This window comes from Onychostruthus taczanowskii, unplaced genomic scaffold, assembly GCF_017590055.1.
Source record: "Onychostruthus taczanowskii isolate IOZ18803 unplaced genomic scaffold, ASM1759005v1 scaffold1, whole genome shotgun sequence".
Classification (NCBI taxonomy): Eukaryota; Metazoa; Chordata; class Aves; order Passeriformes; family Passeridae; genus Onychostruthus; species Onychostruthus taczanowskii.
Window position 1 is genome coordinate 23,604,275 of NW_024496525.1, and position 12,159 is coordinate 23,616,433.

General features: G+C 37.2%; 1 protein-coding gene across 4 annotated transcripts in view; it reads right to left on the minus strand.

The window, feature by feature from the left end:
• Positions 1–12,159, minus strand: part of EML5 (EMAP like 5) — a 91,082-nt gene that overhangs the window by 21,788 nt on the left and 57,135 nt on the right. For 2 of the 4 annotated variants that reach the window (XM_041397044.1, XM_041397063.1), the window contains exons 21-28: positions 11,653–11,794; positions 9,734–9,886; positions 8,781–8,912; positions 7,409–7,497; positions 6,517–6,693; positions 5,457–5,658; positions 3,651–3,777; positions 2,135–2,149 (exon numbers count right to left, since the gene is read on the minus strand). In XM_041397044.1, coding sequence (XP_041252978.1) covers positions 2,135–2,149; positions 3,651–3,777; positions 5,457–5,658; positions 6,517–6,693; positions 7,409–7,497; positions 8,781–8,912; positions 9,734–9,886; positions 11,653–11,794 — 1,037 coding nt within the window. The remainder of the gene's footprint in view (positions 1–2,134; positions 2,150–3,650; positions 3,778–5,456; positions 5,659–6,516; positions 6,694–7,408; positions 7,498–8,780; positions 8,913–9,733; positions 9,887–11,652; positions 11,795–12,159) is intronic. The other 2 variants (XM_041397034.1, XM_041397052.1) reach the window with 1 other exon arrangement.

Below are 12,159 nucleotides of genomic sequence, written 5' to 3' on the forward strand. Positions count from 1 at the left end.
TTAGGGAATATTTTAGGAAAAAAAATCCTGAAAATTAAGAACACAATGTTAACAACTCACCAATTTACAGACTGATTTTTTTCCCCATACTGAAAACAATGGATTTTACTGGATGTCTTCTAATTAGTTTTAACTTTATTTTTCAGTGCAAGACTGATCCACTGTTTATTCATACAGGAAACAGCTAAACCTTTCCCACAATAAAATCCAAATGGAGCTTGAAGAGGTTTTGCAGTCAATAGCATGCAATTCTTCAAGGAGTACAAAATTCAAATACCTCCAGATATTTTTCACAGTAAAACAGTAAAAAAAAATTAACTGAAATTCCTGGTTGTTTGAGATCTCTTGGTACAGCCATTTGTCTGTAAGGTACATTAATCACAGCACTGCCCCCTTCACAGCCACAAATAGCCAGCTTCAGGGAGTAGAAGAACACAGTAAGAATGGAGCATTATTCTCCAGAGGCACCTCCCAACCCTCAGTGCTGTGCAGTTCAGGGAGCAGCAGAGTCAGAAGCATTTTCAAAATCAACCATGATAGACTTTTTTCTGAGTAATTTACTAAACACAAAAACATACTAGGAAAGAACTCTTAGTAAAGGATCAAAACAGTTTTCAAATGTGTTTTGTGCTGCTGAGTATCCATAATGTTATTACACAACCAAATTAGACACACAGTACACATCTTTTCACATAAAAATATTACCTATAAACATTATTATTCAGAAATGATAAATAATTCAAATTACCAACCTAAGTGCTTCCTCACAGCAGTGCCATTTTGTGTTTCCAACAGAAGTTAATATAAGTGTTGCAATTTCAATGATATAGCATGGTAATTTCACTGCTAGAGAACACTGCATCATTAGCAGAGCTGGTGTTTAACTCTGCAAGCAAACCTTAGACCAACAGAATCTGAACGAAATCTGGAGTTCCAGTCACAGAGGCAGCTCAGTCTGCAAGTCTGAAGGGTGGCCTAACAGCCTAAGGATTTGTTGTGCAGCAAGTTTAGCAGCATGTTTTTGCATGTGCACGTATTCTACACAGAGCAGGCGCAGAAAACCATAACCCAATGCAGGCACCTACACCAGAGACTGCCGGATGAGCACGAGGCGCAGCCAGCAGCCCAGACCCTCAAGCAGCAGTGGCAAAATGCTGCAGCCAAGGCAGGAATGCTCCCTTCAGCCCTGAGGCTCCATTAGCTCGGCACGGTTCTGCTCACGGAGCGCCCTCAGGCCCCTGTGCAATGCGCTCCCTGCTCTGCTCTATGCCAGAGCTCCCTGGGCTCCAGACACCCACAGGCCCCTGTGCAGTGCGCTCCCTGCACTGCTCCATGCCGGAGCTCCCTGGGCTGCAGACACCCACAGGCCCCTGTGCAGTGCGCTCCCTGCACTGCTCCATGCCGGAGCTCCCTGGGCTGCAGACACCCACAGGCCCCTGTGCAGTGCGCTCCCTGCACTGCTCCATGCCGGAGCTCCCTGGGCTGCAGACACCCACAGGCCCCTGTGCAGTGCGCTCCCTGCACTGCTCCATGCCGGAGCTCCCTGGGCTGCAGACACCCACAGGCCCCTGTGCAGTGCGCTCCCTGCACTGCTCCATGCCGGAGCTCCCTGGGCTGCAGACACCCACAGGCCCCTGTGCAGTGCGCTCCCTGCACTGCTCCATGCCGGAGCTCCCTGGGCTGCAGACACCCACAGGCCCCTGTGCAATGCGCTCCCTGCACTGCTCTATGCCAGAGCTCCCTGGGCTGCAGACACCCACAGGCCCCTGTGCAATGCGCTCCCTGCACTGCTCCATGCCGGAGCTCCCTGGGCTGCAGGCACCCACAGGCACCTGGCAAGCCCTCTGGCTCAGACAGTGAAGTCAAGCTGCTCCTTAGCATCCCCAAAATACTGAGGAAAGGAGGATGAGCTTTGATCACCTCCTCCTAGAACACTCTAGTGTTCACTCACATGAACTCAGAGAGAGAGCTGCACTTAGGTTTTGTCCCTTAATCCTTTTCTACCTATTAAAATGCTACTATTTAGTAGGAAATAAGCAAATCCCTCACTTCTGTTGCAAATTGTAACTACTTTTCCAAGCAGCTAAAGTTATTAAAATGCATTTCATCCTGCACTTCATGTACATGAACTTACCTTACTACCCCCTGCCTTCATAGGAAGCAAAAATAGAGAGTAATAAAAATAAAACAAAAATTAGTATCTATGACAGTAGACTAAACATTTCTAAAACATTTACCAATCTAATACAATATTAACATCAGAACAGAAGTCAAAATGCATACAGTAACCATAGTCTGGTTTTATTCTTCACAAAAAAAAAAAAAAAAAAAAAGTCTCTGAAGTTTTAGGGCCCCAAACTTTTCAACAATGCAGGTAATGGAATTCTTTCATGATATTTTTTTACATTCTGAATCACAATTTAATTACCTTACTACAAAATTAATTCTCTTAGTAATTTATCTGAAACTGAAAAACACAATTCACTCAGCCTCCAGAAACAGCTTTTGAAAGAAACACAAGAGGTTTACAATTTCATTTAAAAGCAAAACAAAATCTTTAATCAAAGCTTTCATGCCATGCAGATTATTTCTTTTTGATTTTCACATCAAATACATCTAATTAAAAAAGAGAAGGACCATTTCTCATAAATGCAAGACAGGGAACCACAGCTTTATACACAAGCATCCCACTCTCTGCTACAGCAACACAACTGAAAAACAAAAGATGATATGAAACTCCCACCAAAGTCACACTGCATTTCTCAACAAGGGTATCACAGACCTGTTCAGCTTCACTGGGGAAAGAGGTGTGAGCATTGCCACAGAACTCCTCACATTCCTGTAAAACTTTCTACTCTCCCAATTTCCCAGATCCTTACACCCCCGTTATACCCAGCCGTTTTCCTCACTTCCCCATCTTTAGTATTAGCATTCCCCAAATGCTAAGCCCTCCTTCCTTTTTCCTCACATACACTGTCCACATCAATTTGGCGGACAACAAATAACTTTCAGGGTCCCATGCTCAGCTGCAGATTCTACAACAGATAACGTTCTAAAGGTTATAAATTGTTATTTTGCATTTACTTTATTTTCTGGATCCTAGTCTCTTTTAAAGCCTACAACAGTGAACCAAGATATAAAACCAACACTGCAAAGCAACCAACTCCATTTTCCAGGATTCATTAACAAAAACTGCACAACTACTGCGGACAGAATTTTTCAAAGAAAAGTAGAAGTTATGAGGAAACTGAAGCAATGCAAGGAGCAATTAGAGCTGAATTCATCACAGCAGTTTGTTGGCAGAACCAAAAAACAGAGCGCTGTCCTTCACTAAAACAATTGTACAGGCTCATGCCTATCTTGCTAACTACCAGTCAGTATTTCAGTTTCAAAAACCCCATATGATTAAACACCAGCAAATAACTCAATCATCTCAAGGAATCCCCCAAATGTAAAAATATGTATACATACTTTTGGGCTCTCTGAAAATATGTACAACCTTTGGATCACTTTTCTTTTTTTCTTCAAAGTATTTAGATTCTTTTTATACATATCCTTTTAAGTTAAGAATCATATATTCCAATATAATTTTGTTCTACTATTGTCTTTTCAGGTTGATTTCTTGGCTAGAATTGTAATTTAGTAATTACCTTTCATCTAAGGTTGGCTCCTTTTGCTGCAGATGAGGCTTAATTCCAAACATTGGTCTAATGTTTGTTGATAAGGCTTTGATGGTGTAATTAATTTCATTTTCCCTTGTCACATCACTGTCATAACCTAAGAACCAGAGGGAAGAGTATCAAACCAAAATAAGGTATACAAGAACAACAATTTAATTTGCGCAGATTTCAACAATGTACTAGATTACAAAAACAATTATAGCATGGATTACTAGTAACATAAATACACAATAGAAAGAAAGTAGCTGGGAATCATGAACATTGTTAATAAAAGACATTCAAAGAAAAAGAATTCCCTACAATATCTTTGCAGAAAAAAAAAATTATTAAAGAGTCAAGGGACTTTAAAAGCTACCCCATTTCTGCCTGGATGGCCTTAACTACAATCACTAACAAAGAACCTCACTACCTGACACCTGCTCTTAAGACCTGTAAGATTCAGTGCCTGGTTTTCTCAGTTCCAGGATCCATAATTACCATGGGATCTATTGATCTGCACAAGGTTCCTACACATTGCTTAAGGACAGCAAGGCATATCAAGATGATTTTTACTACAGTAAAATAAAAATGTTGGACAAGCTAAGTTGTGACAGGATGTTACTTACTCTCCATTATTTTGTTTTTTCAAAGATAGAGCCAACAACCTGATGGTGATACTTCTTAACTCTAACTGAAATTAGTAGGACCTGACCTAGAGAAACCTTTGTGGATAAAGATGTCAATGTCTTTTCTTGTAAATCTGCACACACCTTGCTCTCTTTTAGAATACTTTTGAACATACGGCTTAAGAGGGTTCTGGGTAAACCAGCAGAGCCTAGGGAAGATGATAGAGCAAAGTTGTTCTAACAGGCCTCAAGCAGAGGCTGAACAGAAACTCTGAAGATTGCAATTTTTGACTAAGAAAGTTAAGGTTGACAAGTCCTCCTACAGGCAATTAAATTACTTTGTGTATTCTTCAGTACTTTTAAGAAGAAAGACAATTATTAAAAATTCTTTTCCAATGAATGTTTAATATGTCTTTAATATTTAATTTATTTCTTTGGTCATGTAGCATATTTTAGTGACAGCTGAAGTTAATTTATTACACAGAACTATTTAATGAGTAGCAGTGATAGTTTAAACATTCTTAAGGAATTGACAAGGAGGAAAAGGCACACTTGGGAGAAGAGAAAACAAGTCTGGAAGCTCATAGACCCTTGGAATTGTAACATGAAAAGGAAAACATAAGTAAAGAAAAACCAGCAGAAGTTAATGCTACAAAATAGAATTAACACTTTATAACTACTGATATTGTGACCTTAGATAGATACATAAACAGTCTACTTCAGTCTCCTATGCTTCCATGTTATGGAAGCAGATGCTACAACATCAAGATAACTATGATCTCACATTATGCAGATTTCAATATAATTTCTTAAGAATTAGGGACAAAATTCCAACTGTGATGATTCCATTTTAAACATTTTAAAGATTTTAATATATTTTAAAGATTTTGGGAAGCTATGTATAATTGATACTTAATATTTTTCATTTAGAAGATATCGAGTCTCTTTATGTACTCTGACTCAAAGCAGTAACTCAAACACTTCATCACGATTTTCTTCACAGCAGTTTATCAGTCCTTTCCCCAAAATCAAATTTTATTTAACATTTTTGAAGAGTATTTGCTACTTAAGATAGAAAAAATCCATAAATTATTTCTAAATTTTCAGTTTTTCATTAACGAAGTCTTCTTGAAATAGCACAATCGAGCTAGTTGTATAAATTACTACTGACCTCCATCTTCTTCAGAATCTAGATCAGACTCCTCGCTGTCACACTGCCTGCTATCCCGATGTCCTTCCATCTCATAAGTCCACAGCATTAAGGAGGTGTCTGCTCCCCCAACAGTGACCAGCAAACTGTCATCGTAAGTCCAGCGCACATTTGTCACGTGGGTGCTGTGAGCAACGTACCTCTTAAATTTTCCAAACTTCCCCTGAGAAGGGAAAAAAGAAGGCAAAGATCAAATTTACCCAGTCTGCTAGACAGAACTGAAATAAGTTGCCAGCACAATGACATTCATCTTAACTTCTTCACAGTTCATGCTTCAGCTGTTTAATATTTCATATGATTTTAACACGTGATTTGCCAAGTGCCTCTCCTATAGAAACCTCATTAAATGTTAACCTTATCTTCATATCAAGCATGAAAGAGTTAGTCTAGAAACATTCCCAGCAACAAACACTTGATCATTTTTAATAAAAGAGACAATAATCTAACTGAGTTGGAACAAAATTCACACAGAATATTTTGAATCAGTACTTGTGCACTGTTACCATCCTTAGCATAGCAACATTTCAAAATTGAAAGACACATTTTCCACCAAATATACAGGAGAACTATGGGTACTTGAAGAGCAGTAAAAATGCAATGTGCTTCTGGAATGGCTTTTCTATGATGTGTGATTAAATACTATTAAAGGTCTTTGTCTTAGAAAAAAAATTACTAATATTGGACAGAATGAAGGTCCTTAAAATCATGAATGCAATGTAGGTAAAAAAGACATGTTCATTATCTTCCAAAGCATTCTCATTCTTAAAGTTTTTCCTATTCATTTGCCACAGTCAGCAGCAGGACAATGCTTGATATGTATCTACAGTCTGACCTGGAATGATCATTCTTACTCATTGGAAGTTTAATGCACTGCCAACTGCAGTGTAATACCAAATGCTTGCTTTGATCAAAATGAGAAAAATATAAAAGCATTATTTGCTTCTGAGTGAGGAATTTTGACAGTTTTGAAAAGGCAGATTTATTAATAAATATTTTCCATAAACAGCTGAAAATTACTTACTTTAGCAGGGTATCGAAACAGTTTCACAAATCCAAAATCATCTCCTGTGGCTAATACTTTACTGTCACTAGTGAGGCATGAAGCAGTTACATCTGTGACTTCACCAATTATTGGCCAGATCCCTTCACAGCAAGAGCCCAAAACACTTGTCCATGATGCCCAGCCAATCTTTTCTACCTACAAAAACAACCCATTTGAGACAGAGAGTTCTTCTCAGGCATTTTTCTTCCATATCCAATTTCGAGAAAAAGTCCTTGCACTGAAAGATATATCACATCTAAAAGATAGTATTTTAATATATTAATCACTTATTTTTTTACCATTCAAAATTTCATTTGAGACCTGCAATTTTCCCTCAATGAAATTTCAATTCCAACATTTAAAGAAGTACTTTAAAAATTTTTACCTTAGCTGCCCTTTCAGGCTAAAGAAAACTAATTATGTTTTTGAACCATGCCTTTCAATACCATGGAAAATATTATTTGGAAATTACCCATTTTTGCTCTCTATCCTATGACAATGCTCTATATTTGAGAAAACAAAGCAATTACAATATACTGCTCTTGCCTATATGTACTATGTAAACAGCATTACCTTGTTATATAAAGACAAACATGAGGTTTTCCACAGCAAGATTAAGTAATCTGCAATAAGTTTTCAAAGGTGTTTAGGTACCAGAAGAGACACACAGATGACTAGTGAGATTTTCATGACTAAATCAGCCAAATGTCTGTTTTGTAATAGAAGAGAAAAATGTGAAATCCCCTACATATTTTATTATTTTAAAAGTTTAAAATTACAGTTTTATACGTCATTCCCTCTTATGTAGTACAGGTGGCTGCATCATAACTCTAATTAGCCAGCAAGTTAAGAAGGCAGTACAGTTCCTCACCTCCAAACTTGGAATAGTCTGTTTTTTCCCCCGAGGGGCTTCAAAAAACAACTGCTCTTTAGCACCAGTGTTGACTTGCAAAAGTTTTCCTATAAAACATAGGACATAGATATTGCAAGTTAATGTAGAAGATTCCATTTTACAGAAGGAAAAAATAAAGGTTAGTTTGAATTTTTTATTGCTAACAGCATTGCATCAATTATTTGTTTCTATTGGAAAAAACTGCATATGTAAATAATGGATCTGGAAGTATAGTCTTCTAAAAAGATCTAAGTCCTTTGACCCCTTAAATCCACAACCCTTTCTCCTCTCTTTGAAAACTTTACTGATGTACTAACTTTTCTCCCCTTATTATGGCTATCCCATCAGATGGTAGACAAAATGTACTGGGTAATGTACTGATAATTCAAAGTTTGTTTATGATTACTGGCTGTTGATGTATGTGCTTTTGGGATGGAGAAGCACAGATGCTGCCTGGCCACCAGCTGCTCCCAAGCAGGTGACTTCTTTACACATTTATATTACTTCATTTCTGAGGGAAATTCTTACCTGTGTTCCTGTGCTCTTCCTTTTCAAAATGCTCAAAGGAAGCTAACTTACAACACTCTTTCAAAATAAATCAGACTGTTTCAGAAGGGATTATGTAGAGGAATAAGAACATGAACAAATAGATTGCACAATTGCACAGCCTTGCTTTTTAATGAAACAGGACTAAATTTAGTATTTTAATAAATCACATATTAATACCCTGGAACACAGGAAATCCAGTCTGACAAGAATATGTACTCCTGAGCTACAGATACAACCACATTGTACAGTATATTATTAAAGGAGTAGAAACATACAATCATGGAATGTTTGGGGTTGGAAGGGACCTTTGAGACCATCTAGTTCCACCCCCCTGACACGAGACCAGGTTGCTCAGAGTCCCATCCAGCCTGGCCTTGACCACTTCTGCGATGGGACATCCACAGCCTCTCTGAGCAGCTGTTTCCAGTGCCTCACCACACTTACAGTAAGAAATGTCTTCCTAGTATCTAATCTAAACATCTCCTCCTTGAGCTTGAGGCCCTTATCCCTTGTTCTGTCACTAAATGCCCTTGTGAAGGCAAATGATAAACAGGAAGGATTTTTTAAAAATCCAAACCAATTTATAGAGACAAAGCATTTTACTTCAAATTGCACAACTTCTAAATATGTATGTGGCAGTATAAATCATGGGTTTAATATTTATTCAGATGCTGTGAGAGCATATTCATAAGCTGAAGAATCAAATTTGCCAGTGTTACCATAAATCCATGCTATCCATGTTCTTTATTAGTCTGTAATGTAATCAGTCTTCCAGTACATTTTTACAATGAATGCTGCTTACCTCTTATGTCCCAGTCCATGTGTGTGATATAGCTGGAGGCTCCCTTGCAGATTCCTACTCTTTTACTGCTCATTACATTGTAAATATCTACAAAGTTGTCACAGGATGCCACAGCTAAGTACTTTCCAGCCCCTAAAACACATCAGTACAAACATAAAATATTTTCAAAAAATTTTAGTGCTCTGCGTATCAAACACAAGTAAATTCTGGAATTTAGCTAGATGCAACTTTGAATTCTTTAACATCAGCTTGCTAATTTATACATATTCTCCAACAAACTGACTTTCATATCACATAATCAGCATGAAACTTACAACTATAATATCATTACATTTTCAAACAATAAAAACCATTTGCTGAAGTTTTAAGCACTTATGGTATTCAGAGAATGATAAAGCTCAGGGAATCAGAAAGTAATGTTGCAGGGGAATTGGTATCAGTAATTTGCATCAAATTTTTCCAACAGATGAGTATTTTAGCTAAAGTAGGCTGTGCATTTTGAGTACCTAAAATATGAGCTTTAATGTTGGAAAAAAGACCTAGCCTCACTGAGAGTGCTAAGGGGGTAAAAATAAAAAAAAAAAAAATTGCCAGAAGTTTCTGGCACATCAGTTTCAAGTATTCTTATTATATAAGAGTAACATCAGTGATGTGCCAAACTTTTGCAGGTCATAAAGAGTAACCCTAGGGAGCTGCTGGATATTCACAATTTCAAACTGGCTGTTGTATTCTGTAGGTTACTATAGGCAAACATATTACAATAATCTCATCCTCAAACAAGCAACACAGGATATCCCACCACGGTCTTTCAAAATGTTAGTATTACTTTTATTGACCTATTTTTTACATCTAAAAGTACTACAAATCTTCACTACTTTTATCTCTTAAATGTAATAAGTCTTACTTGAACAACCTTGGTATTAAAATTTTCTTTTAAAAAAGAAATCACTCACCAGGAGAAAATCTGATTTCTGAAATAACATCTTTCCTGTGCTGGAAAGAGACCAAATCCTCCAGGGTATCTGCATTAACTATCAAAAAACTTCCATCATTGAGACCAACAGCTAATGCTTTTCCATCAGGAGAAAAGCAGCAACATCTGCCTCCTATGAGAAATAAAGAAATTGCATTCAGATACATTTACAGTGCATTATCCTTCTTTCAGATCTATTCCATTAGTAAAGGAAAGCTAGTCTCATCCTAGAAAACTTCCAAGGAAGTTTTCCAGATGCTGCCAAAATAATTTCCAAGATGTGACAGCATCTTGGTGCATGGGCCCAGAATCTTAGAATTTGCATATTAATTGATATCTGTTCTACATTAGTAATAGAGATTAATCACTATTGTCTGTATATTTCTAACTTAATCTCCTTCTTTGTATCTGGTGCTGCCTGTTTGTTACCCTTTGCTCTGATAAGGAGAACACAGCTGGCAAATATCCTCTGGATTCACAGAATTCAGTCATTTGCTATCACAAACAATAAGACACTAAGTCATAGAATCCCCCCAATAAACATGCCAGTGTTGTTTGAAAAACAGTCTAATTTCCAATTTAAATTTATGTATGGTCAACTTATATTGATTTATTTTCACGCCAGAATTTTCTGTTAACATACATATATTTTACCCTACTATTTGTTCCTCTGATTAGTCTGTAGACAGCAATCCTCTACTTAGATGGCTTCACCACAAGGCTTTGCATTCATTATCCTGTAGTTCCTTTCTCCATTCTCAACTTTTAGTTTAATTGTATTCAGCTGAACACAGATGAGACATGCACACCAAATATATCCTGATTTTTGTCTTGTAATTTACATGAATACTTCACTATGTCTTGGGGAAAATACCTCACTATCACATGTAATTGTCACCCTGCATTCAACAACATCCTGAGCCTTCTGCTCTTTAAGTTACTCCTGACCTACACAGACATTTTTCTCACAGTCACTGGATCTGCCTTTTATCATTAACAAGTATTATTCCAATTCCATTACTCAGTCTGCAGAAGTATATATCTTGTTCTGTACAGTACACAGGATCTTTTTAAGATTGCCAAAGCATCTCAAAATGTCTCATCAACAAATAGTCATCAGAGACTCTTTTTGCCAAAAGTACTCATAAACATATTAAAAAATATTGGCTTTAAGACTTGAGCAGAGTTCACCAACTAGAAACTCTTGTTTAATCCCTGCTTATGTGAGCTTGTAACTCTTCTACATTTACTTTGTCAATCTAAATCATCTTCAATTAAGCTTCCCATTATGTTTGAATCAAACTGCATTGCTGAATGCCAAATTCAGATAAAGCCTACTGTATTCCTTTATCTAGCAAAGCATACATAGAATTAGAAGCTTGTCAGGGCCAGTCTCATCTAATCCTGAAAAAATCACTTTATATGATGTCACATGAAACAGATTTTCCATCTGTCAAAAGAGAATTTATTTATATCCTCAACAAGTAAAAATTTTACAATTTCTCTTTTTTTTGACATTCCAGATCCTTCAAACATTCACAAAGAAAATGACAACATTTCTTCTAAGATTTCTTCCAAAAATTTCTAGAGTCAAAGTCTCAAAAATGTCTTGCAATATTATAAGCAACATAGCATTTGTACAACTGACTCAACTTTTATTGTTAATTCACTGACTTAAATAAGTTACAATTGCAAATAATCTTCAGAACAGCACTACACAGAACTTTTTGTGCAGATTCATTAGCTTAAGGGCTACATAACTCCTGAACATAGCATAAATAAAATAATTTGAGCAAAGAAAGGAATTTATTCTGCTTTCAAGTCCTGCTTTCAAAGGATTCATAAAGCTTGTAAATGTCAATTGCATCAGTAAATATTTTTTCATACTAAGCATCTTACCCTTTTTCAATTTGCGAACAGCTAACATACAATGGCTAGGAGATAAATCCCATATTCTTAAGGTTTTGTCATCACTTACAGTGGCACATATAGGTAAGTGAGGATGAGTAGCTAGACCCCAAACTTCCCCCTCCATGTGACCCTGAAAAAACACAATGAATTGGATTTCTTTTTATTTTAAATTGAAATATGAAATAATACATTTATGAAAGTAAAAAAAAATTTAAAAAGAGAGAGAGAGAAAGAATATGCATTATTTACAGGATAATAAATATCTGAATAAAAACACAGAATGCATCTGCTGCTTCTGCGAAATTAAAGTAATTTGTAGGACAGAAAGCTTTGCAAAATAATCCTCACACAGGTGTATGCCAGTGGCATGGGCAGTGGGACGGAGCGCACCCTCAGCACGTGTGCAGGTGGCACTGAGTGGTGCCCACAGGCTGCAGGGAGGCATCCACAGGGACAGAGCAGGTGCACCCATCATCAGGTGAACATCAGCCAGGC